We start from the raw sequence: 27,877 nt of genomic DNA, 5'->3' as shown, positions 1-27,877 counted from the left end.
TCAGCCACTACAATGTGAAATGTGCTGTACAAAGCATTTTGCGTATTTAAATTTACTCAAAAAGTTTGTGGAAACCTAGTTACCTTGTTTTTCTCTCTCAAACACCCATTGTTACAGTAGAGTTACTCACGTAAAAGTTCTATGAAAAAAACTAACAAATGAAAACACGAAGTGTTTCGGGATATTCTTTACATAAATGGAACTCCGTATTTAGTACTTTGATCAATTTAAATTTACTCACATCACATTTTTACCTTTCACGGGGTTCATAGAGCCAACATATTAGTTGCTCAGCTGGACGACTTAATGATAAAAGGTTTCGATAGTAACACACCAAGTTTTTTATTAGTTACCATACTAGCGTGGAAGCTTTAGGGAGATAAATACGCTTGTTTTCGAAGTCACCTTTACGGTATACAAGGGAAAGAACTCACAGTGCCGGGACCTGCCCAATATTGTATTGGGATACAACAGCTCCATAATTTTTTTGATTTCCTTTCTTTCTGCTCTGGTGCCGTCTTCTCACAAAAGTTGGCGATCATTATTAAGGTATCAAAACGATCAAAATAAAGAGTGCACGAGGACCCTTGAAATCGCCGCTCGGAACAGTGTGTTGCTGTGTGACCATTGGGGGAGAACAGCAAGCCAGAATGTCCTTCTGTGGTGTGGCTTCTTCATCCCTTTTACCTTGTTGATGATGAGGGGAAAAGATAGGAACAAGTAGGATTTTCTGAGGAAAGTGACTTTTAAATGTGTAAAAGTCCGACAGTGTGTAAGTAAATTAAGACGACTTGGTACGTATCGTATCTATTTTTTTTCAGTAACATGCATCGAATTTCAGTATAATCCGATACGATTTTGGATGAAGCAGCAGATGAAGGAATTTGCACTTATCTTAGTCAACTTTACTGTTCCCTGTGATGTCACCGAAAATCATAGTTATGGGTGAACTTTGGTAGATTCGATATGGAGGAGTCGGTAAGAAAAATACAAACTTCGACTTGTGCAAGCATTTATTAACTAACTAAGCTTAAAATATATGATGAACACATCAGAAGGGTGGCAGCCAGACTTCGATATCTTGCCCAAAATCAAGTTTCTTGCGCAGAGCCGCTTCAAAAGCTATGTCACGGCCGGCGTCGCGTGGTCCCTGAAATATGGAAAAAAATAGTTTAACACTGCATAAAAACTATTAAGGGCCATTGCAAACAGATGCCCTTCAAGTTATTAAAAAAAATTCCCTTCCTGGGATAAGTCATTGCAAGTAATTTATTTCTATTATAACTATTTACCTTTTCTAGTAATTGTGTTAATTTATGTGCAAAAAAGCTATTCCAAACAAACAAACAAATATTTTTTTATAAAAATAATGCAAAGTATCATTGTTATTATCCAAAAGCACTGAAGGGATTTCACCTTTTAATATAGCCAATTCAGGAGCCAAACAAAAGGTTTCTAAAACTCCCATTTATAAAATTTACCATACCCATGGGATTCGGAATTATATACTGACCGATTATATATAATCGCTACCGCTACTAATTATATATAATCGCAACCGATGGGTGTTCATATTGAAATTTATTTGACAGTTTTAAGATTTTATCGCTAGTAGTTTTCTAAACACAAAAGTAAGGTATGAAGATACTACTATTGCTTTTCTATCGTTTTATGTTATACCGATTTATGTCACACCTTTAAATCCCGGCCGCCCTCGCGGACCACCTCCCTTGCCGCTCGAAGGTATTTCGAAATTTGCGCTACACTTTCGCGAACGTCTACTGGTATCTAAAAATAAAAATTATTAACGTTTATATGAAAATAAACTTTTCGGTACGCTACACTTTTAAGTTGATATGACTTTATAATTATGAACATTCGCCAAAAAATCATTTTCTTCAGCCTTTGAAGAAGCCTATACCCAATAACAGGTGAACCGTTTTTAAGTATAGGCGTTTCCACTCTACCCAGTCTTCCACTATTCGCATTCAGCTCTTGCCCTTTTTAAGTTAATACCATCATCAAATTTTTTTTTAATTTTCCTATAAAAAAACTTGATGTCTTCAATATAAAATTACCTGGTCCTCATTAGGTAGTGTGTGAGGGTATATCCGCACCCATTGGCCTACGCGTCCGACGGCCTTGTTCCACTGCACGCCGTTGCCCCAGGAACAGGCACTCATCATTCTCCTGCGCGACGCCGCTGAAGAGTACCCGCCGCGCCACGGCTCGTCTACAGGCTCCGACGGAGGTGTAACAACGCTTGATGTCGACTGGATGTAAAATAAACATTTCATGAGAAGGCTACGTATGTAGCAACTATGGCTAGGTGACGATTCAGCAATCGGGGAATTCAGACGCATCCAGTGTTTGACCACAAACAACACTGCTGTGCATAATCAAAACGCTTATATATATATTATGGATTATGGACTACTTCTTCCTCCTAGCTTTAATTCCGGTTGCATCCTCACCACTCTGGAGAGGAGCCCGGGTTATGCCTTTGATTAATTTAGATTAGGTGAGTGAGATTTTCAAACAAAGACTCCCGTCCGACCCCCGCAGCCTTTGCAGAGGTTCCTCTGCAAAGGCTGCCTAACCTAACCAGGATTGGATCGATCATGGTTACACATCTAATTGCCTGAATATGCATATATGTTTTCCCTCACCGTACGAGCATCGGTAAGTATTCAAACTAATGTACAAAACTTCAAAAAAATTCATTGGTACATGGTCGGGTGGGATTCGAACGTGTGCCTTTTGCGCCACACGCATTTTAACCGAGTACCTTACCGATTCGACCACCAATGCTAAAAGGCTTATAGACTAAATCGACATGTGGACCACAGGCTCCTCCAGAGAGGTAAGGATGTAACCGACATTATCGCTAGGAGAAGAAGAACATTAGACATCTCAAAACATTTCGGACACATTTACTATCAAGAATACTTCTCTGGTTGATATAAACATGCTGTTAGTTACCTGAACTGACTGGACATCGGAGCCATATGGTATTTCTGCACAGGTTTTTGATTCGGTATTATCTTCTTTGCTATCTTCAGTTGTTTCCTGGAATACAAGAAGTACCTCAATTTAAGAAGGCTTTACTTTAATGGACTTTTACAACTTACATGGGAAGACACACACTTTATTTTTTTCTTAGCTACCAGTTACCAGACAGACCATTATGAAAACTTGCACTTGCACAGATTTACTTGTTCTCTTACATTATCATATAATTATTTTTTACCTCAATATTATGTCAGTATCTCAGGTGAGTAATGATATAATATGGCGAACTCACCGTATCATCAGGCATGGGTGGTTGTATAGTGACGCAGTGTATTGGCATGGGCCTACGTCTACGGCGTCCGCCAGCGGTCCTGGACGCAGACCTGCTGCCCGACTTCGGCGGGGGAGGGGGAGCACGAGGCACGCCACTCTCGTCTTCGGAACTGAAACTGTTTGGAAGTTTGATGATGAAGTTGTATTTCGGTTGCATGAAGAGACTTAAGCATGTGGATGAATCGAAGAAAGTATGCAGGAATCATGGCAAGTGGATAGGTGTTGTCTCTGTCTACCCCTCCGAGATGCGTGATTTTATTATGTTAAGTGTAATTCATGATTAATAAATACCAGACTTTTGCTAAGGGCTTTGTTCAGGTAGAAATTTTTAGAAAGAAATGAAATCAGTCTAAAACTTTATCTCTGTGACAAATTTCATCAAAGTATAATAGTTTTTGACTTTTTTTGTTTGCAGTAGATGAAAGTGCTTTTTTTGTGTTCTTAAGATTTTCAACCACGTCCATTCCAAAAATTCTGCACCCCAGAGAGGTTTATAAGCAGCCCGGTTATAAAAATGCATAATCATTATCCTACCTATTGCCTCTTGCAGGGTTTTGCCCCCGCAGCAGGGCGAGTCCCGTATGCCTCATCGGAAGCCCGAGGAGGTCAAACAGCTCGTGCAGCATGGGTTGCTTCACGGTCACATCAGCTTCGCAGTCCGCAGCCAAAGCTGGAGACAGGTTCACCTGGAATATTCGTTCACATATAAATTGACTAAATGCAAAAGATAACCTCCGAGTCAAAGCAGAAAAAAACATTGGGGGGCCTTTGTCCGGCAAAGGGATTCTAACGGCTGAGATACGACATGGTTTCGTTGTTTTAATAGGTCAATATCAGGTTAGAATTATCATAATGTGATGAAATAGATAATCCCGTGCTGCAGGAAGCATGTTAAATGGATGCTCTCAGTTGACATACAGATTATCCTTGTCGACATATGGTGATCGTAATGTACGAGTATAACATATCATAGATTGTAAGACTGTTTAGTTCAGAAAACAGTATTTCTGCAGAAAGCATCAATAGTATGTATGGAATACTGCATTTCTGAATTTGGACAATTCCCAGTACAATAGAAGAAACTTTCGTCTTATCTCACCTCAAGCAACCATGGCTTCAAACAGTCATCGAGCAGGACATCGAACCCGTAGAATTCGAAGCAGTTCCTCGCCGGAGGGGTGCCCGTGGCCTGGGCCAGCAGGGTCAGAGTCACCAAAGCTCTGATCCGCTGCCAGACCAGCCATTCCGCTGCGCCCCACCGACCAGTTAACGCTCTTCTAACTTGCTTCAGGGTCCATTTACATCCTTGAATAAACAGACAAATATTTCCTATAATATAAAAGACTACTAATAAAGTTATTTACATACTTATTATCATAGGAATTTGAGAATGGACCCCAAGACTAGATCTTTTCCCAAAAGTGGTATAGTAGAGGCGAAACAAATAAAAGCGGGCGAAGGCGAAGCGGAGGCAAAATTAATAAAAGAATTAACCAGTACACCTTATTTAATTGTTTCATAGTATAGTGAATTGCGATCTTAGAACAATATAAGTTTAATAGATACGTAGAAATGGAGATCCTGGTATCAATTGCTTCAGAATCAGGATTTATTTTAAGCAATTTTCATAAATTTTAAGCAAAAAAGGCATTTATCTTCTGTTGTTACAAGGGAAAAAAATAAGCTTTGAAAAATTTAGAAAACTCACCGCTTCCTATTCTGTCCTTGCATTCAGCGTATCTTGGCCCACTTTTATTCAGAGACGAATTTGTCAGATGTCTGTATGGGTTGTGAATATCCGACAGTGTGTATTTATCCGTCCCTGAAAACAAAACAATTATGACTTTAACTCCCTGTCACTTTGTCGCAAAAGTTATATTAGACACACAGTTATAGTACACGTACGACATATACCAACATCAGAATATTGTCAATAGATGTTTTGGCCAAGATAAACAAATATTTCATAGGTAACCAAATTGTAAAATTGGTTCACACATACATAAAACCACGTTCTTCCCCGAAAGAGTAAGCAGAGACTACATCTTTCCACTTGCCACGATTCCTGCATACTTCTTTACCTTCATCCACATCCATAAGTCTCTGTCAACAATCTTGTAGGATAAGGATATAGAAAATGTACGTAGATATCGGTATCGTGGTTATCGCTAAAGGTAGAATTTCTTCTAGAATTATTATAGAATCTAATCTAATAAAAATAAATAATATAATCTAGAATTATTCTTCTACCTTTCGCGATAACCATGACACCGACAAAAGACAACTCACCAAATCTGGCCAGTCCCTCAGCATAGAGATAGGCAGTAAGCGGACGGTACCCGGGCACGCACACATACAGCCTGAGATCGAACTTGTACCCCGCTATGAGCAGCGGCCGCTCTATGTACCGCTGGACCACTGCGGAACTCCCACAACGCATTTCGCAGATGCTCTGCAACGTAAAAATGGTTTGTGAGACAAGAAAACATCATTTTACCTTGATTAATGCTTTAAAGTAGATTTCGCGGGTTTTCGGTATACGGGAAGGATTGCCTGAAGAAGACCATTCAGTAAGAAGGCCATTGATTTGAGTCTAGTGAGATGAAATGAACCAGATAAATAAATAAATAAATAAAGTAATAAATTATGTAGATATTTATATATGTCACGATGTAAATTTCTTCTTCTTGTCACTATTTGAATCTCAATTCTATCTTAAAGCCAAATAGCTGAACCTGGCGTATCAGTCTTTACAAGACTGTTTGCTCTGTCTACCCCGCAAGAGATATCGAAGTGATTATATGTAATGTATGTAAATTTCTTAATCTAATTGATGGACATAGTAATGCACAACCCAAACTACTGTGTGGTCTAAGAGAGAATTAAAATACCGGAATTCCCACGTATTTACCCATTACGTATAGGTACCCATTCTACGTGATTTTCCGCTTTCCATGTAAGAACAGTGGGCAAGTAAATAAATAAATAATTACCCTGAAGAGAAAAATTCCCCGACCCTGGCTTTGCGCAACCGGCTTGTGGATCCAGACCACGTTGGAGCCAGAGTCCTCCTCGGTGCGGCGGAGGCGGGAGCATTCCGACACCAACTTGGCGTACTCCAGGGGCAAGTGGAAACAGGGGGGGCTGAAAATAGAACATTAATATGAATAAGTTATTTGCATTTATATGTATATTTTGCCACCTCTTTATCCCTTGCGGAGTACGATAGAATTGGGATTGAAATAGTGACAGGTTGTACTAGCCCATCGCCTATAAGAAGAACCTCAAGTTTATTAGCTTTCCCATTAGTCGCCTTTTACTTTACCCATGGGCAAGATTTGGAGTGATCCTGTTCTAAAGTGCACGGAACAATACGACACGGTTTATCTAAAAAAAATTATGCACACTGAAACTTTTTTGTCTTGCTGCATGCTCAGTGTTGGCTTCCAAATATAGGAGCCGATAAAAAAGTTTGTCAGTGATTGAAAGAGTGACAAACAAATGTTTGTTTTACACCCACATAAAAGTTTCCTGTATAAAAGTCATGGTTGACTGATTGATAATACTTTAAACGCATTTGTTAAATTAATACCTTACAAAATTATTTAATTAATGATCGAATTCAAATAAACGACCATATTTTCCTCGGTATCCAGGACAGTACCGGTCTGTGGGTATAATCCTATTATTCTAAAGGCATGCAATAGACATGGAAATTTATAAGTAGACATTGTTTTTAGAAACAGTTATCGTCGATACAACTTTACTTACAAACACCGATCCCATCGTAAAAGTTGAATCGTTCGACGCAAATCGTCCGCTCTCGTGTCGAAATATGACTAGAGAATAGCAACACGCAACTCATGAACGACGATATTCACATTTGTACTTTGCGAACATGTCACATAAATCGTACACACGTGTAACGAAGCATGAAATGTAGGTCATTACACCGTATTTGAACGTTTTTACAATGAACTTTAAGCATTTACTAAAATACAGCGAGCAGTTAATTTAGTTGTAAGATTATCATATCAGTGAAAGTTATTACATTTCGGCATCATGATTTTCTTATATTTGGGAATTAGGGTAGCCGAGTTAGTTAAGCGGTGCGGTTAAAAATCTACGCCATTTTGTCTCAGTCGAAAATCCTCCGTCTGATCAGTCGTGATTTCTGAATATCAAAGTTGTGTTTGCTCAGCAGCTAAGGCGAGAGCATCGCTTAGTGTTTAAGTGTGATGATATTGGGAATGAGGTAATAATAACAAGAAAAAAATTAATAACCAACATTGCCCACTGGCTAAGCTCGCTGAAATGACACTTGACGGGCACATAGAAGTACAACCTAAACTTACATTTACTTTAAACTAAACATTCAGGTGCTTAAAATGCAGCGTGGAAGCCCACTTGTTATCTAAGACTTTTTTTATCAATTATGAGAAAGGAGCATAAAGGAACCCCTATGATACGAATACAGACCACAATAGAAGAGGAAAGGTTAAAAAATCCCCAAAAAGTTACCCATTTACAAAGATAATTCCACCGGTAGAAAAACTCGTTCCAAATCTAATGACGATTACAATTTTCGTGAGCTTTTTGTATTCCGCCGACGGAATTACGTTGCAATTCAAAGTAATGTAACATCAATGGTGAACCGGCTGATTTAAAAGGGAGGGGTCACGTCATGACTCCCTGAATTCGCTCCCTAAATCTTGGTTGTAAAAGTTAATAAATTCCATAATACGTTTAGGGAATTGTAGAGGAACAGTTTGAGGGTAGGAAAATCGATTTATATCGGCGTTTTATATAAAAGTGTAGGGATAAGTTATTCATGATGATTCAAAATTATATTTACAATACTTATTGTGTTATACAATTGTGGATAAAATCAATTTCAAATTTAACAATGAAACATTTTCAATTAAATGTGGCCTAGTTACAGACTGCGCTTCTATCGAATACCTTTCTTTACGAGTGACATAAGCATTGAATAAGCAACGTCATTGGAAACCCTGAGACCACAGTTGAAAAACAAAAGTAAAACCATTGCTCGTCGTTTAGACACGCGATTGGCCGGTACCACTGGGGTAATTGCTGCAAAGTCATTGTTCATTAATAATAGAAATGATAATTTTAATGCCGTTCTGAACTTTCACGTTCGCTGCAACAAGATACGACCTTCCAAACGGCGCACTTGAACTATGAAATTATTTCATGCAACTGCATTGGAGGTGCATTTCGTCATGCTCAAAAAAATACCTCTTATTTATTGGCATGCTATTTAGTAAATGATTTAATTTTTTTCTTCCAGATTTTCCTATATACCCTCTGAAGAAAAGGAAAAAGCTCTTTTTATTACATATAGCCATAAATAAAATCACGTCTATATTCCTTGCGGGATGGACAGAGCCAACAGTCTTGAAAAAAGGCCACGTTCAGCTGTTTGGCTTAATGATAAAATTAAATTGCTAGCCCATCGCCTAAAAGAAGAATTCCAAGTGTATAAATCTATCCCTGAGTCGCCTTTTACGACATCCATAGGGACGAGATGGAGGGGTCCTATTTTTTTTATATTAGTGCCGGGAACCACACGGCACTTGTATTCTCGGTATTTCTACACTCGATATTTTTATTAACTACTAGCGACCCGCCCCGGCTTCGCACGGGTGCAAAATTCGGAAAAAATTATACATAAAAACCTTCCGCTTGAATCACTTTACCTGTTACAAAAAACCGCATCAAAATCTGTTGCGTAATTTTAAAGATTTAAGCATACAGACAAACAGACTAAAATAGCGACTTTGTTTTATACTATGTAGTGATGTAATATCCTATGATCGGTATATCATAATAAACTTTATAAGAAAATCAAACTTTTGTTAAACGTAAAATACACGTCACAATACTTTGCAAGAAATAAAACGCTACCGATTTTTATAGAAGCCATTACGCAACTCACGGTTTCATTTGTGGAAAATTCGATATCTTTAGTGTAACTCTTAAAAATAAATATTATGCCGTGAAACACGCAATGAACGTGGATTTGCTCAGATACCGATGCCGGGGCGATTGACTCGTATAATAGGTATCAATATATAATATGAAAAAAAGCGGCATCCCAGATTTTATAGATTACACGTTTACTAACTAATTCAAATGTATTACGAACATTTTTTGTAATTTGCGTGCGTTTGACCTCGTTTGAAGCAAGGCAGGATCTAAGGCTGCACAAGACAAGGTCAAGGTGCATGCACACTCAACACTATGCCTATCCAATTAACCCACAACAACAAAGGGAGTCAACCCCTTCATATACCTTACTTGGGGTTACACCTTCGTTTGGAGTAACAACACAAAGGTTTTACTATCTCCAAGACTAAGGACTAGGTCGGTCTGACTGTTATCACCCTGACTTGATCGCTTAAAAAAGTAGGATTCGAACCTGATAACTTTCGATAACGCGTCATAGTAAATATATCCCACTGCCGGTGACGCCCTCGGATACACAATTATTATGATAGATATTTTACTATAACTTCCATCATAAAAAGTACACTTATTTGGAAAAAGTTTGTGTTGACGTTTCTGTGTCGTCTCTAATCTATATATAGGACAAATGACTTTCAGTTTGGTTGCCATTCTATTTTTAGTCGGTAAATTGGCTGGAGGTGAATTATTGAGGTAAAGTGATTTATTTCTGATTTATTAGGATTAGATAAATAACAACCTAGAAATTTCCACTAACAGAACTAACTGGGAACCACAATCCTGCCATTTGCTTATCATTTTAAAAACTGGTCTATTTTCTGGCACGCTTTTTGTTACAACTCCTAAATTTAACTATTAGCTTAGGAAAAATTAAAAACAGTGGATATATTAGTCAGCAAAACAAAATTAGCATTTCCACAAGCCCGATTCCTTTTACGACTATGTAACGACAAACATAATTTATTAAAATATATTCATGTCATAAAAGAATTTTAAAAAATTCTTTGCTTACTGAAACGTAAAGTCCTTGTGACTGTGAACGAGCATTGTAAATTTTTATGGATGCAGAAAGCATTTAACAAACAGGATGTCCGCAATTTTTCCGATGTTTCTTTAACCGAAATGAAATTACGATAAATGTTATATTTGCGTGCATCAAAATGAATTTTATTGTTTTAAACACGACATATAAAAAACATTGTCCTGAAAATTATGTTATTCAATATTTTTCAAGGTCTTACTCTATCTTTTAATTAGATATCTTCAAAAAGGAGTAGGTTCGCTTCTTCCTTTTATAAACGACATTAGAACATCTTACTGGTTATCGGGTAAATTTGAAGGAACGTCGATCCCAGATGAACCAGTGTTCATCTTGATAGAAAGAAAATCGCATATATTAATCGAGATTTATAATCGCATATATCGATCAAAGACGAGTCTTTGAACCACTATACCGATAAACAAGACAGATATCTAAACAGAGAGGTGAAACTTATCATCTTCATTTTTGTGAGCTGCGCCTCATGCCAACTCGTTCCATGAATTTTTTAATACTGTCGATTGATACTATATACTTCTATATGAACTCTCAAAATCATCGGCTGATCATAAAATCTGCATCCACGGTCGATCCAACCTTTCGTAGCCAAAATCTCATTAAATTCATTACTTAAAGTCATCCGACTTAAAACAAATTCATAAAATATCCTATTTTTAACTTTTGTTAATCCAACCTGCACCAAGAATTAATGGTGTTGATACGCTCATTACATTATTACAATTAGTAATAAACCTGTCGGACATTCATAAATATGCAACTTGTCATATTAAACGGTCAATAAGTATGTTTAAGTGACCATTCATTGTAATGTGAAGTTTCAATTTAACATATTTTAAAGTAACTGCGCCAAGATGTCAGAATAAAGATACGTAACGAAGATTTATACCTGAAGTCGTATATGGAGCCGTAGACTCGTCGCATACACCGCAGCAGTCTTGAGAGACCGTCTTTACGACATATTGATCCTCCTTTTGGTATGTGATTCATAAACTGGAAATTAAATAATAAGAATAACTTTTTTATTGTAAGACTATGGTAAAAATAAAATTTTGTAAGAAAAATAAATAAAATTATATGGCACAAATTACACAGATGAAGGTCGAAACTTTTGTTATGGTATACTAACTCAACGATACTACTTAAAATACTTTACAATAAGCACTTCTATAGATTAACAGCCAAGACCGAGAACAATCAGATAAAGTTGGTTGGGTTTGATCTGTGTGTCGCAGAGTTTATAAAAATTATAATTTTTCAAAAAATATAATTATACCAGGAACAGTACTAGTTGGTAGTCAACAGTTTTCAGTACCAGCATCACATGAAAGGTTAGGAGATGTCACCTGCCAATCGCCCAGCGTCTTGTAGCAACCAGCTGGGAAAGAACTCGTTCGCCACCAAAGGTTCCATCTCTCCTCGCTGCTGCTGTACCCCTGGTACATGCGCCAGCCGCGCTCAGCACATACCTTTTAAAAGATTTTGTTGCTACATAAGTATAGTTTGTGTTGTTATTAAGGAAAAGCAGACAATTAGTGTGCGACTGTGCAAGTGCTGGCCATGATACTATACAAACTTATTTGTGTAGTATTAAGTCACATAGAGGTATTTCATACTCTAATTTGTCATCTTCTCTTTAATTTATTTGTGTACTTTTTAAACAAGCAGTGACAGAATCTACTAAATAATGCGTGGTATACAATATATGACCTCTAAAATTACTCATGGATCGGAAATTTTTAACTTACTACAGTTAAAAATTTCCGATCCATGAGTAATTTTAGAGGTCATATATTGTATACCAATTGTATACCAATACCAAACATGAGATGGTATTCCCACTTTATTACGATATAGCATTGTATAAAGGATACGCAAGCCACGTAGCTTCTAGTATAATATAATTTTAGAACAAAATAATTTTGAAGCACGTAAGTGCTTACTGGCTGTTTTGATTGTTATTTATTGCATACGGTGTGTGCGTCAAGATTTTTCCGCATTTGACTACGCATACAAATCACTGTATTATTTTTGTGTTTGGTGGACATGATTATTATTCTAAGATGCGTGAAAAGTGAAAAATTAAATTTAAAAAAATCTACGGTAAAACTTTAAATTAAATGGCGTGCACTAGCTACTAAACGAACACATTAACCAGATGTTTTTATAAATTTCCAAAATAACCTTTATAAGAAGACTAGGTCCCGAACCATTATCATTAAGCCGATATATGAATGGCTCATCGTTATCGTAATATCCATCCATGGTTTTCCAAAGCATACCTAAAATAAACATACAATAAACATTTTGCCATGGTGATATAACCTAAATTAGGATCACTAACCTCTCATTGCAAGCTCATGTTTCCTCCGCGCGAGTCTAGGCATAGGGGAGGTTTTGTTCATGTCATCCCATTATAATAGTGTAAATAATTTGTAACGCGTGAGTTTTCAATCGAGTAAGAATGGGCGTGGGGCCTGCCCGGCCGCCCAAAGCATACTGCCGGTTGCAACAAGCGTCGGTAAAGGTAACACACCTAGCGATTAGCGATAGCTTAGACATTATGCAAGCTATTATATTTCAGTGGGTTGCTACGATAATGTCATAATATTGAGGGGTATATTAACATAAATCACGCCTCCTTACCGATAAAGTAGGCAGAGACTATATCTTATCACTGAGTATACCGCAGATATTTTTCATTTTGAAGTAATTGAAGTTGTATTTTGTATAAATATGCGATGAGCCATTTTAGTTTGAAGTAAATACAATTTAATCTTATTTTGTTTTTTTTTTGCTAAGCAACGATGCTGTGAAATTTGTACTAGAGCAAGTTAAAGGTATCAGAAAGCAGAACATTGCCTAACGGCAACGCTTGACTGCAACCAAACTAAATAGCTTCGTCATTGCCTTCGCTGCAGAACGCAGTGTGTAGTAGCCTTTATTTAGATAACTCAGTGATTTATAGCAAAGCTTTCGTGTCATGGGCTCACGGACTCTGTAAAAGCTACGTAACTAAGATAATGCATTTTAAGGCTTTTAGGTACTAACTACTAAGCCAATTATACTCATGATTTTTAAACTCGCACTTTCAAAAAAAAAAAACAAACAAACATGATTTTCTTTTTAATTAAACATATGATTACAACCACTTCTTCTTTGTTGTATCTATGTTTAATTGGTTAAATAGTGCCCGATTTGTAAGGTGCCTAAATAGTAAAGCGCTTTGTTTTAAATACAGTGGCAACATAGAAAAGTATTAGCACTTCCTGTACGCACAACAGCAATCATGGTCCCATTAAAGTAATTTCAACTTGAAAGTTATCTCGTTCCTTATTTCCTGTAACCCAGATCGAAGGTTGCGTGCTGCGAGGTACTCTATACAACTATAGTATAAGAAGTATGTTAACCTAAAAAATCATAAATTTCTGCAGGAAATCATTTCAAGTTGACCTATTTTGTCGATATTAGGAGACCCTATATGGAAGGCTTTATTGATTTAGATTGAAATTAGTCACGTCATTCCAGTTCACTTAAATATATTTTTAAAAACTGTCGGAAAATCCATTAAACTCAAAATAACAAAAATGACCATCCAGTAATGACATTTGAATTATTCAATGAATTGTTTAACATTTAAATACACACACTTACCCTTAAAGTATTTCACGTGACTAATGTAAGCAACATTACATTATTCATGTGAATTGCCTAAAAAGGATACTTATATCCTTGATTGCGAAATAGCGCGCCTGTAATCTTGCCGCACTGGTTTCACAAGTTGAAACTTTGTATGCGCTACGTTATTGTAGTTCAAGTAAACCTATTCTTTAATAAAATTAATAGAACTAATCGTGCAAGTGGGATTTGAACCTGTGCCTTTCTGCGTATCACGCATTTTAAGAGGGCACCTTACAGATTCGACCACCGGCGCTCTTTCGTCTTTTAATTACATACTTACATAAAATCACGCCTCTTTCCCAGAGAGGCAAGCAGATACTATATCTTCTACGCTACGATCCTACATACTTCTTTCGCTTCATCCATCATTTCCGTTTCGGGTACCTACTCTTGACCAGACCTTTTGCCAAAGCGTCCCCGATTTTAAAGAACTTACCCACAAAAGTGAAATTTATATTACAATATTTTGTTTGTCTTAGATGCAGTGCTATTAAGCATGACATAAATATGGAAATATGAAAATTGCTCGAAACTTTAGTCGTTCGTTCATAACATCTCGTAATGGCTGTCGTTGTTCAACAATCACGAAATTGATTCTAATGGCTTCCAATGCAGTCTAACAACCGAAAGTTTGCGAAATAAATGGTTTCTGAAGTCCAAGGCTGTACATAAATAGATCAAAATTGCTTAAAACAAAAGCACTGAAAATTTGTGTCTAAATTAGAAAATAATTATTTTTCGTAGACTAGTATTTTCAGTTATATATGGTTATCATGTCTACAAAGATTTTCTAGAAACTAGTGAACAGTTAACGGTCCATAGAGTGCGATTACCATTTACCAATAAAATGGATGTATGCCACTTATTCTAGTAGTAAAACTAACTTACTTCCGGTATTCATTAGGAGTATTACATTCTTGTATTGGACATGTTACACAACGTTGACCAATAGGATTCATAGTGTTAACCACATACAGAGATTGCATTTGTTAACCCATTCTACATTTTCACTTTTCGCTTACTCATTAAAAGAAGTTACAAAAACTTTAAAGAAGTTTAAAACTAACTCGCTTAGTATACTTAAAATGCAATCCAGGTAAATTTGTACAAATATATTGACATTACAAATATCACTTTATCTGCAGTAAGATGTTTAATATTTAATAGTTTATAACAATTCCGTGGAGTACCGTGCCTGTCATGGTATTTTATATAAAATACATTGTCACTGTTTTTCTTTTGCGCATATAAGAAATAGATGCGCAATGAACATAAATTAAATACTTAAGAAATTAATAACATTACTTTCTTACTACAATTTAAAAGGTTACTTCACAGAACAGTTGGTACTTAGTTTGCTAATTAAATCACTTTGACATTGAAAATTAAAATATACCACAAATTCAAACAAAGGAGGTTAATTATTAAGGTTTTATTTGCCACATAATTCTAAAGTAATGCTATTTTCTGTTAATTTACAAAAGAAGGAATGGGAATGAAGAGTGAAATCTAAAAAAAAATATCATCTTAACCACGCAACAGTGTAAAAGAAAAATAATAAAACAAAACAAAACAAAAATAACAGTTCTTTATTTTTCCTTTTGCTTCATTCGATATTCTTATAATTCAACATATTTAATTTAATGGCAATATTATCAATTAAGAAGTCAGAATCAGTACAAATGGAAACTTTATAACGTTCAAACCTAAAACTGTGTGGTTCCCAGCACCAACAAAAAAAAGAATAGGATCACTCCTCTTTCCCATGGATGCCGTAAAAACGACTAAGGGATAGGCTTATAAACTTGGGATACTTCTTTTAGGCGATGGGCTAGCAACCTGCCACTATTTGAATCTCAATTCTATCATCATGCCAACAAGCTGCACGGGGCCTATCAGTATTTTCAAGATTGTTAGCTTTATCTACCCCGCAAGGGGTATGGACGTGACTATATGTATGTTTGTAAACTTAAAACAATTTAAAGTTTAATTAGGAACATCATTGAATAGGTTTTAATGGATATAAATAATTAATTAAAAAAGTATCACTTATAAATTTCAGCATTTGAAATTTTGTTATCATTTCTGTGCTGAGTACAAGAATTATGGAAGAGATTGAAAATGGTTGATTCCTTTAAGATAAGTTTAACAATAATTTAGTTTTCGGTTAGATCACAACATAACAATGATATTATATTCATTTAAAAAAAACAAGCAATCATGTATTTCACTATTAATTGCTGGTCGGTTTTCTCTTCTCCAAAGCCACTTTGTAGCCATCGACATCCTTCATCATGATGGCCATCTTGGTTCTGATTCGTGGAGAGGCGGTAGTCTGGGCGTCACCGACTACTCGGTAACTGCGCAGGATTGTCGATAAAGCGGTCTTTATCGACAACAAAGCGTATTGGTAACCTGCAAAATAAAATCGATTTTTAGACACAGAACTTCTGTTATGTCGATTTTTTTTTATATCATGATCATTTCTAGTATTCTCTCTTATTGTCATATTTACGTATTTTTCGTGACGCCGTACTAAGTGTTACTTCGCTGAAAACCACAATAATTTTAAATAACTAAGTTCTTATATAAAAACTCAATTTTAATATCTATATTCGTAAAATAGTAATTCGATAAAGTTTTATGACAAGTAATTATGGACGGCTAAAATGGCACACCTCTTTGAGTAATTTAGGATAGGGTGTTATCTCTAATTCCAATCGTCTGATCCTGATCGTCCGCAATTCAATTCCCTTCACACCTTACCTCAGGCACTTAATAAATATATACGACCAAATCAGACAAATGAAACAAAAATTCATAATGTCATTGTACTCGTAATACTAATATATTTTAACCTACCAACACAATTTCTGGGCCCACTGCTAAAAGGCATGTAACTGCATGGGTGAGATAATTTGAACCTCTCTGGTAGAAACCTGTCTGGGTCGAACACTTCAGCGTCCGGACCCCAATACTTGGGATCCCGATGGGCTCCCCAAATGGAAACCACCACTCCAGAACCAGCTGGAAGGATTCGGCCTGACGCTGCAAAATATATATGATTATTTATTTTATACGAAAAACTCCTCAATAAAATCCGAAAATATTCTGTAAAAAAATTGCCAAGTCTCGATAGAGCTGCATGTTTATCTATTAATAAAAAAATCTAGACAAAGTCGTGTCAAGCCTAAAGTTTATTATTATTATAGTTAATGTTATACGAGTATGACTGGCCATTGAACATTCTTTATACGTTAGTGGGTACAAGTCAACGACCAAGTCACTCAAAATAAAAAAAAAACTTATTTCTTTTCATAATGTCGGTAAAATTGGAATCCCTGTTTTTATGAATAGTAGGTATTATATAATAGATGTATTTGTATTTTTGATTAATAGTATTGGGTTTCGATAGATGACCAAGCATATTATACTATGGACAACAGGAAGTCAAAGACATGATGAATCTTCACAATGAATTTCATTTTACTCGCTTCTTGAGAAAAATAGGTGTAACTTGTAATTAAAATCCTCAATTATCGTTATCTTAATTAGTTCGATCTAATCGCATACGATGGTTTCATAGCGAGTTTACACCCATGCTATTACCGTTACTAAGAAACGTTCTTATCTAAAATACTCACGCAATTTAGTATCTTCTAAAACCTTCCTGATAATGAAAGGCACAGGCGGAAATAAACGAAGGGATTCTTTCACCACCCTCTCGAGGTATTTTAGTCTACATATATCATCCTTAATTAATGGGCGATCTGAATCACCATAAATTTCATATAACCTGGAAAAAGAAAATATTATTATGACGGTCTATATTAAAAAAAAAATAACAAATATTTCAATTATTAATTATTATCGTCTTCAGAAATGTGTGTTTACTGAAATCACAATAGTTTCATGACATATGAGCAAAGAAAAGGATTTGTAGGCGTCATGAAGAACATTGCGGAACAGGTTTGTGAATTGCACTGTTATATTGCAAAACTTTAAAGTTTATTTTACACTTTTACAATATGCACTAATGAATTAACTATTCAAATCATTTGTTTTCCAGCCAGTACTGCCTACTAACCAATGAGGTTGTGTCTCATTTCAACTGCCTGCTTGGTCAAAATGATAGCCATTGTCTTTTCCAAGTAGCTATCCCTAAATATACTTTGTTACATATCACTTTTTCATTATAGAGTATACATACATAAATAAAATTTACGCCTTTTTCCCTGAGGGGTAGGCAGAGACTAGATCTTTCCACTTGCCACGATCTCTGCATACTAGAGAATATTACATCATAGAGTGTATTCCTGATAATTTTCTAAGCTAATAGCATCATGTCCTGTATTAACAGATCTTAATTTTAAAACTGTAATTGAGCATATAAATGATACTTCACATGCTGAGAAGAAAATTAAATTGGTCTCCCATGCCATTAACAGAGGAATTGTAAATAAAAGCTTTTCCACCGCTAGCTATATCAACTCTATGTTTATAGTTGTACATACAGACTGCGACTTCTTAAGACTAGTATTTAGAATACAGAGGTAAAACCAAGGAAATATTACATATGTCTATAATTCACTAACATCATCAACGTAATTATTTAATAGGGTGTTACTTAAAAAGTACTTTTCTATAATTTCAACACAAATTGTATGGCGTCACGAGTAGAACAATAGTTATAAGTAATTGTTGGGAGTTTTGTTCTCTACAAGAAAATTCCTTTTCATTTTTTCCTATCCAATAACATTCAGTGCAACACAAAGATAATTGTCCAAATGGAATGGCCTAAAATATTAAAAAAGATATAAACGACCATGTCTGTGAATGAATGCTTCTCTTCTCGTGCAGATTGTAAAAGTCAATCGAGGGAATTGCAAAAAAATCTTAGGATCCTTTTTTAAGGCTATGGGCTAGCAACCTATCACTTTTTCAATCTCTGTTCCAACATTATGATATGCACGGGGTTACAGCGTTTTCAAAAGACTGTTGGCTCAGTCTCCCCGTAAAGGACAAAGACGTGATTATATGTATGTAAACGACAGGACTGATAATACTCACTCTTCATAAACTTTGTCCTGTATATGAGGGTACATAGAGAGTAACTTTAAAGTGTAACCAATAGCAACCGCAGATGTGTCAGTACCAGCTATTGTGAGGGTCAGAACTTCCTCCCTCAGTTCAATGTCGGTGAACCCCTTCTCACCACCAGAAAGGGTTATAAGGAGTTCAAGGAATGTTTTCTGTCTGTAATTTCCTAAGTCTGAAAAAAGGCAAAACTTTATATTCTTATCTCACTCGTTCATTCATATCCCTTTACTTAAAAGTGCCTTAGCTAAAAACTAGAATTGATGAATAGATAAAAAACTAAAAAACTAATTGAATAATAGTTAATCTGCAATAAATATTTCACAACTATTTGCCATTTGAACTTTTTAAGTATAGACAAGTACCTATACATTATGTATAGGTACTTGTCTATACTTAAAAAGTTACTTATGTCCCGAGGGCAGTCGAAGCTATTACGTGGGGAACTAGACCATTCAATCATTAAGTTTGGATGCAAGGTTTGTGTTTGTTTTCTCTAAGTACGAACTTACCATATTCACAATCTGCTTCTGATTTATTACTGATTTCCATTCTTATTTCATCTCGCTTCATTTTGATAACCTTTAGACACATAATATGTTATGTTAGCATTTAGTTAATAAAACGATATTATTTAAAACACAGGCTTTAGGCACTACTAAGGTGACTAGGTAAAAATCAGTTCCATGATTTCCGATTATATATTTTAAGAAGTTGGACCCATAAATTATGTATTAATACGATATTATTGGTTATGATCGGACCCTTTAAATTCTCATAATCCAACTTTCTTCTCAAAATGCTTAACATATTTTTCACATGAGCACAGTCAACTTCATTTAACTTAAGAAGTAGTCGGTAAAAATATTTTACCCCATCTGTAAAACTGTGCAGAGTCTTCATACACTTTTCATGAACTTGGGACCTCGGGAACAACTTGTACAACCACTCGGGTTGCAGCCAAAGATGAAAGATCCTCTGGCAGACCAAGTGTAGGATGGAGTTCATGGATGTAAGGAAGGTGGAGTTGGGGTTCGATTGAGCGTTGATTTTCACACCCATTGCTGTTTCTGTGGGACAGACAAAAGTGTCTATTAATTTCCTTATCTTGTAAAAAATGTGATTAATTTTATACATTAAACAATTTACTTGAAAAAAAGGTTCGACGAACGTTCTCTGCCAGTAAAAGACTGATCGATCATTTAATAATCGTAACGGTTTGGGTGATTCTGCAGACGTGTGCAAAGTAGGCCCTGGGCTCCAAAGCATTGCGCAGGAGTGATGAATGCGGAAATATGAGCAATGTAAAAAGAAAACACTTTAAAAATAAATTCGCTTTCCGTTTCAATTTATTCAGTCACTGCACTCTTACTATTTTACTCTTCGAAAAAAGGTTACGTTTTACACAACGTAATAGAATTAATAAAAAGAAATACTTAAGAAATATCACTTTTTGTTATCATTTATTTGTTTTATGTTTTGTAATATTTTGATAATAATATGTTCTTTAGCATGAAACATATCTTTACCCAAAGAAATGAGTATCTTTATCTGCTGCATATAATAACCGGAACTGTATAAGTATTATTAAGTGACAATGTTGTCCCTCCATATTATTTTATATATAATTACTCAAGTAGTTAATCATATAGTGTGATACTAAAGACGACGCCAAGATCTTATCATTTCCTAAAACAAATTAAAATTCTTTAGGAAGGAAGTTATTAGGTATCCTTCGCGTGACGACGTAAAATGGAGCAATAATTATTATAATAAAGACACTTCGTACAAGATACTTTTTTCATATTCCTTCTGTAACAGTATTCAATGCTAAAGCATTTCGAAAAAATACAAACTTATGAGAAACTAAGTGCGTATAAGTTGGTATAATTTTTTTTTTTATAAATGTGTAATCAATTAACAAAATAACTGGAGAATATAACTAAAAATGAAAGAACAAAGATATTTCATAAGCATATAAATCCGTTTTTTTTTTTTCAAGAAATAAAAATATTTATCACTCAGACACGTTTACCATGGTACAGTTAGAACTCTCTTCACTTTTCAAAGGCGCATCCCGTCCTCTCAAGATAAGTGGGGATGTAACCAGGACTAACGATAAGAGGAAAAAGAAGATAAAACGTGAGAATAACAATGAGCGGTTTATTTCGGCTATTTAAACAAAACAATAGTTTATCAAAACCGCCTGACGTTATCTATCTTGAATCATTTCGTATGTCGTAGTATATAAAAATCTACACACGTACAAACATTATCCTGTAGGCAGGACAAGAGTCAAGGAAGACAAGTTAAGAGTAAAATACGTTTGAATCACACACGTACATATTTTAGGCTTAGTACGCGTAAAATATTACACACTTATTATTCTTAGATCCCACATGATTTCTTAGTAAACAAATGCAATAATTTTCCTTGTTTCAATGCAGTAAACAGCGCCAACTAGTGTCTGACCTCTGATGTTTTCCGCGAATCCTAAATTTTGTTGGCATACACTCAATAGAAAATTGAAGGCACATTAGTATTACATGCGGCCCGCCCGGTGTAACGCTTCCGCTTTTGAAATAAACAGATAGGTATGCTCGTATGTATAAAGGAACATCGAAAAATAACAGCTCAATTATTATAAAGGCACTTACATATACATAACTGGGAAAGGGACCAATGTGATTTTCTAGCGAGTCAAGAAAGGGTGCGCTGTTAGAGAGCAATAAAATAAATACGCTGTTTTTTAAATTTTTGTGTAGTGCTAAGCAATATCTAAACGTTTAAGACTTTTGAATTTAAATATTTCAGTATAACTGACGCCAATGTCCTTAACTTACCACAAACAGAGTCAAGAGTGTAAGTGCTGACAAAGGGCCACAAACTGAAGGGCCCCTTGTTGCAACATGTCTCTAGTTTCTTCTTCATCACCTGGCTCTGCTGAGAAAACACTTCCACAAAGTTCTCCACTATTTTTGGACTGAATGCAGGAACTAAGATCTTGCGGCGTCTTCGCCAGATTGGAACTGTCAAAAGATAAAATGTATTATATCGTAAAAAAAAATATTATATAAGAATAATGCACAATAAGAGCATTAATGATCGAAGAAAAAGCCTGCCCATTCATAAATGCACCGGTTCGTTTTCGTTTCGTTTCTTTGTTAAATAAGTATGTATATTAGTTTGATTTACGGTTACAAATTGCTAACTGATGCTCTTATGGTTAAAGAAAATGTTGTAAAACGGGAACCTTCATCGGAATATAAATTAGACAATAGAAATAAATGCCATAATGTACATTAAGGTACAGGAATGATTTGTCGTCGTCGTGCATGTCAAGCAATTTTCTGCCTAGTTAAAGCTGCCAAATAAAACTCAGAACAGAGGTGCAAGATAAAAAAAACCTGCTGTGACGGTGTCATAAAATCGTATTGCGACGTCACATTCACCAGAATTAACCGCTTCTTATTCTTATAAATTACATCGAATTCTATGGATCTTCTTATAAACTAACATTTACTGCGGTTTATTATACGAGTACTATGATGATCCAGATGATCGAACTGAGCCATGAATCAAAGTTGGTGATGGATAGGTTAGGTTTGTATAGGTTTATAATAGCCTTATTTCGGGGAAAAGCTAAGGTAAACTTTTAAAATTTAACTAGTAGTTAATTGAACTTTATTAATTTTGGTCCTAATTTTTTATTCTTTAATTCAGTTCGTAAAAGTAAGTACCCTATTTTCAATAATTTGGTAGGCACTATGTCAAGGTCTACCATGTTTATTTATGTAGAAATTATTTAATAGTCCCATATAATTATGTGTAAGTCAACTTTGACCATGATCGTCGGTTTGTGTCACGTAACACCTTATTTAAATAACGATTGTAAATTATACAGACATTAGTAAAAAAATATATATACTATTGGAGCAGTTAGTCTAATAATATCAGTGTATGAGACCTTATTTTTCACTCTCCTAACTTTTTCAAATAAAGTAAAATATTTATTATTATTTATTGCAAATTAAGTATCGTGTATCTCATTTAGCAAAAGACATAAACGCGCAATACTGTCATAATACTAACACGGCCACGCGTTGCTCAGACAAAGTATCCAAAAACTGTCCCTTTAGTTTGAGAGCATTCATAAATTTATGTGAAATTTTAATAAAAAAACTACTTACTACACCGGAGTTTTGGAGTTTATCAATTTGTTATACTAGAACGTGTCCAATAAATTTGTGAGATCGTTTAAGAGATTTATAGATTCATGCGTATAGGAAAAGTATAGACAATCGTATATCAAACAATTTAGGCGTTTTTCATTCCATTTTTAAACGTCTAGTCTCTAAAGGGTCAAGACAGATATTACTTAAGGTCTCCCAACCTTGCTCTGTGTTGACCTGTCTCACTCACCTGGTGCGAAAATGCTGCCATATCCAATAATATTCCTGATAAATCTGTGCAAATCATCCTTCTCCAAACACGTCTTCAGGACTACCTCCATGTCTTGAGGATTAAGAGTAACTGAAAATATATGTAGGCATATAAATATTAATAAATCTTAATATATAAGAGACCAAATCGATTAATTGGCATGTCAACGCATATGTAGTCGTCTAGGGGTGCACTGAGAGAGAATTTACGGTACAGAAATTTATAGGATTATTTTTTTACGTAGGCCCAGCCGGGGTATACTCTATTAAGTATATAATCAGAATCACTTGTAATTGATGCATTCAAGAATTGTTTTCGCCGTATTGATTGTATAACTGAAAATTAATTCATACATACATGCATACTCACGTCTTTATCCAATGCGGGGTAAACATAACCAACAGTCTCGAAAAGACTGAAAGGCCACGTTTAGCTGTATGGCTTCGTGATGGAATTGCGATTTAAATAGTGACAGGTTGCTAACCCATCGCCTACTAGAGGAAACCCTTGTTTATAACGTTTAAACCCTTGTTTATGACGGCCTCTGTGGCGCAGCGGCAGTACGCTTGTCTGTGACACCGGAGGTCCCGGGTTCGAATCCCGGCCAGGGCATGATGAGAAAAGAACTTTTTCTAATTGGCCTGAGTCTTGGATGTTTATCTATTTAAGTATTTATTATAAAAGTATAATGGTTGAGTTAGTATCTCGTAACACAAGTCTCAAACTTACTTCGAGGCTAACTCAATCTGTGTAATTTGTCCCGTATATATTTATTTATTATATTTATATTTATAACCCTATCCCTTAGTCGCAATTAACGACATCCACGGGAAAGATATAGAGTTCTATTCTAAAGTGCCGAAAAAATTATTTATTTAAAGTTTTTATTTTATTTTCGTATAATATTTTTTAATTTATGTTATTTCCATCTTGTCCGCCCATAGTTTCTATTTATGTTATTTCCATCTTGCCCGCCCATAGTTTCTATTTATGTTATTTCCATTTTGCCCGCCCATAGTTTCTGTTTATGTTATTTCCATCTTGCCCGCCCATAGTTTCTATTTATGTTATTTCCATCTTGTCCGCCCATAGTTTCTAATTATGTTATGTCCATCTTGTCCACCCATAGCTTTTATTTATTGAACAATGTAAATTTAAACAAGGTCGCATCAACTGAAATGTAATATCACTTTTTCGTAAAATTTTATTGTTCGAAAATTGCTGAGTAAATACTGGGCGACCCTGAGTTTTTAGTTGTCCAGCCAGGGTACCGTATCAACCATATAATACAGTTTGTTGTATTCTACCCATGTTCGTCTAACATGAAAATAAACGACATAAATGGCTCATCTGAATATAAACTGTTTTATTGCGGTGCGTATCAACTTCCTTAAAGTATAGTTGTGCTCATCTAGATCCTATGTAAAACAAAATCAGTAAAAAAAGTTATCAAATAGACCCATTCATCTTTCACATATAATAAAACAGTAAAAAATTGTCTGTACATTAAGTATATTTTTATAAAACCGAGCATGAATTTTAAAAAAAATATGAGGAGCAATTTTTTTTGGCGAAATAAATAGGAAGATCTGGATCATGTGATGTGGAAACAAAAGGCTACTTTAAAAAAAAAACTTTCTTTGCTCTTTTACTTACAAAAATTGTTCTACCTAATGATACGATTATATCGGTCCATCAGTTTTTGAGTTTATTCGTTACAAACAAAAATACGAATCTTTTTTCTCTTTATAGGTAATATTAGTACGGATTATTAAATATTTGCTGTCAACTGTATGTGCCGTGAGAATTTAGGGATACTATTTTTTGTTAATCCAAATTATATGCTATGTTATGCCAAATTTCGTTGAAATTTATTTTGGTGAATTTTAGTAATTTAATAACCTTAACCTTCGTATCTTCAATAACACGCAAACGGAGTTGCGGGCAACAGCTAGTAAAATAATATTCTGAATATAACCTGCTTTTGAAAGTAAAAATAGGATTCTGGCACTCCCTAATATAGAATTCTAGATAATTAATATGGGAAATCAACGACCTAAAAACAATTAACTGGATCTATACTACTCGTACAAGCAACTGTCATCATATCCAATAATTTGTAACATACAAATAGCTATTATGAAATTGATATAAGTCTTACCAAAATACAATATATGATTTAGCCATCCTCTCATGAGCCCGTCGAGTTCCATTGTCACGTAGCTATATCGTTGTAACGCCGACATGATATCTAGAAATTAAGATATTGTAAATGACTAAAATATAAACATTTCTTCTTTATTCTTCACCGCTTATTCACCCAAAATTGAGAGAGATACTACCTGGACTAAGCCGACCCCGTTTCTTATCTTATTACCATACTTTAAACGAATACTATCTTCTCTGGGGAGCAGCCCAGGATTCGCTCTGATATTATAGCCATGATGTAAACCTCATAATTTTAAAAGACAATACTTTATTGCAGTCTAATTAACACTTTACGACCTACATGTGAAAATATTGAGATTAAGCTGATTTTGTTTCGGAGTCTGATCTTGCTTAGTTTCTTGTTCAACAAAAATTGCTTGGATTAAAAAAAAATACTTTCTTTCTGATTGAGTATCGCACTATTTCGTATTTATGAAAAAAAAATATTATTAATCATTATCAATAATTATAATTAATTATCTCGTATTCAAATAGTCTTCACGGGTCATGCATTTTAGGAGTAAATACTTTTAATAGTGTTGTTAGTCGAAAGGTTAATATATGGTAAGGTCAAAAAAACGAAATGCACAGGTTTGAATCCCCTAACGGGCTAAAAAATAAACTCTTCTGAACTACTCACATTAATTTGATTTTAATTGCCAACCGATACTCCTACAGTGAGGGTAAAATCGTGAGAAAACCTGCACATTCAGACAACTGTATGTGTAACTAACCATGGTCCAATATTGATAAGGTTCTTTAAAAATATTGCGTTGTTCAGAAGGGAGTCGATTCGTGTTAAAGCCTGACTTTCCCAAAATCTACTTCTTGAAAGCATTACTTTTAACATAAGACGTTTTTCCTATTGCTCAATAAATACATACTAAACCTTTTATAACAAAAGTACTCGTATGTCACGACGGTACCTTTATCCAAAACATTTTTCTTGTTGATTTTACATCGCTTTTTTACGTGAAATATAGTGAACGTTCAAGTTTTAATTGAAAAAAAGGTTTATATGTACGTCGTTAGTTAAGATTTATTAATTATTTATAATTAAGTAGTTATTCTAAGTAATTTATATATAAAACTTAGTTTAGATAAATAACGTAAGGAGGTTGACAGTCGATGTCTCACTTCAGAAAAAACTCATTGGTCTACGAATTTTTATAACAACATCACAGATTTTTATTTTAAAATGTTCTTGTTTTTATGTAAGTAACACAAAGCATAAAATCATGAACACACACATACTACATAAGTTTCACAAAAATAAAACCAATAACAAATTCACCCTCATCATCCCCGGTAAACTTATGAGCCAGTCCGATCAAAGGGTTCTCATCCTCCGGTCCCGGGATCAGAGAGGCCAGCTTGTACAGCCTTCTCCTCCTGTATCGGAACACCACAGTCCACAATCCCAAAGCTATCAGTGTCAACCACAATATCATCTTAAACAGTTAAGTTACGAGTGATATGAACACTTTTATCCGGCCGCGTTCGCGAGTTTACGCGCGCGTATGTCTGTGAACCGTTTATATATGCACGTGTATTTTGCTGCGGCCGTCATGCCATTATGCACTAATTCTTCACAAATGAATAGCAGGGTCAGGAAGGTCATGGCGTCGGCAACCTTCGAGTTGGTCATTATCAGTTCCCTGGCCATATGAACCCTAGCCTTAACAATGTCTGGGCAAGTTATTCCTACAAGTTCTCGGAACTAAATGTTAACACTTAAGTACTTAATCAAAACAAACTTCCTAAACACTATTACTATTTCGCAGTATGATATTTCCACGTTTTGCAAATCGATAAAATAACAGTGTATAAAACCGGCTTGCTAAACATATCGTGATTTGAATTCGCTTAACATGATAGAACATTGACTTTGCAACCGATTAGATAATATGTATTACATATACGAGTACATATTGGGAAAGAACGACTTCAGGACATTGCCAATATTGAACTTGACGATCAAGGCACTTCATACCATTATCATTATTAATTTGTCACTATGCCAACCAGGCTTTACGGTCATTGATTCTACATACATAT

The 27,877-nt window shown here is 35.2% G+C and overlaps 2 protein-coding genes across 2 annotated transcripts; both read right to left on the bottom strand.

The window, feature by feature from the left end:
- Positions 1-1,051: 1,051 nt before the first annotated feature.
- Positions 1,052-12,873, bottom strand: LOC106131431 (probable tubulin polyglutamylase TTLL2). Its single transcript, XM_060945292.1, has 14 exons — positions 12,735-12,873; positions 12,575-12,672; positions 11,737-11,859; positions 11,280-11,383; positions 6,339-6,489; positions 5,635-5,797; positions 5,054-5,167; positions 4,445-4,650; positions 3,880-4,031; positions 3,305-3,461; positions 2,983-3,069; positions 2,079-2,273; positions 1,696-1,788; positions 1,052-1,150 (listed from the first exon to the last, which is right to left on the bottom strand). The coding sequence occupies exons 1-14, from the start codon at positions 12,793-12,795 to the stop codon at positions 1,052-1,054; spliced, it is 1,803 nt and encodes a 600-aa protein (XP_060801275.1). The 5' UTR covers positions 12,796-12,873.
- A 3,250-nt stretch (positions 12,874-16,123) lies between these two features.
- On the bottom strand, positions 16,124-27,309 carry LOC106131439 (cytochrome P450 4C1). Its single transcript, XM_060945116.1, has 10 exons — positions 27,114-27,309; positions 25,773-25,862; positions 23,591-23,701; positions 22,012-22,197; positions 20,042-20,238; positions 19,681-19,750; positions 19,142-19,343; positions 17,716-17,867; positions 16,934-17,119; positions 16,124-16,486 (listed from the first exon to the last, which is right to left on the bottom strand). The coding sequence occupies exons 1-10, from the start codon at positions 27,268-27,270 to the stop codon at positions 16,305-16,307; spliced, it is 1,533 nt and encodes a 510-aa protein (XP_060801099.1). The 5' UTR covers positions 27,271-27,309; the 3' UTR covers positions 16,124-16,304.
- Positions 27,310-27,877: the final 568 nt, after the last annotated feature.

The sequence above is a fragment of the Amyelois transitella genome, chromosome 7 (assembly GCF_032362555.1).
Source record: "Amyelois transitella isolate CPQ chromosome 7, ilAmyTran1.1, whole genome shotgun sequence".
Taxonomy (NCBI): Eukaryota; Metazoa; Arthropoda; class Insecta; order Lepidoptera; family Pyralidae; genus Amyelois; species Amyelois transitella.
The sequence above is the reverse complement of the archived record's forward strand: the minus strand, read 5'-3'. Positions and strand labels throughout refer to the sequence as shown.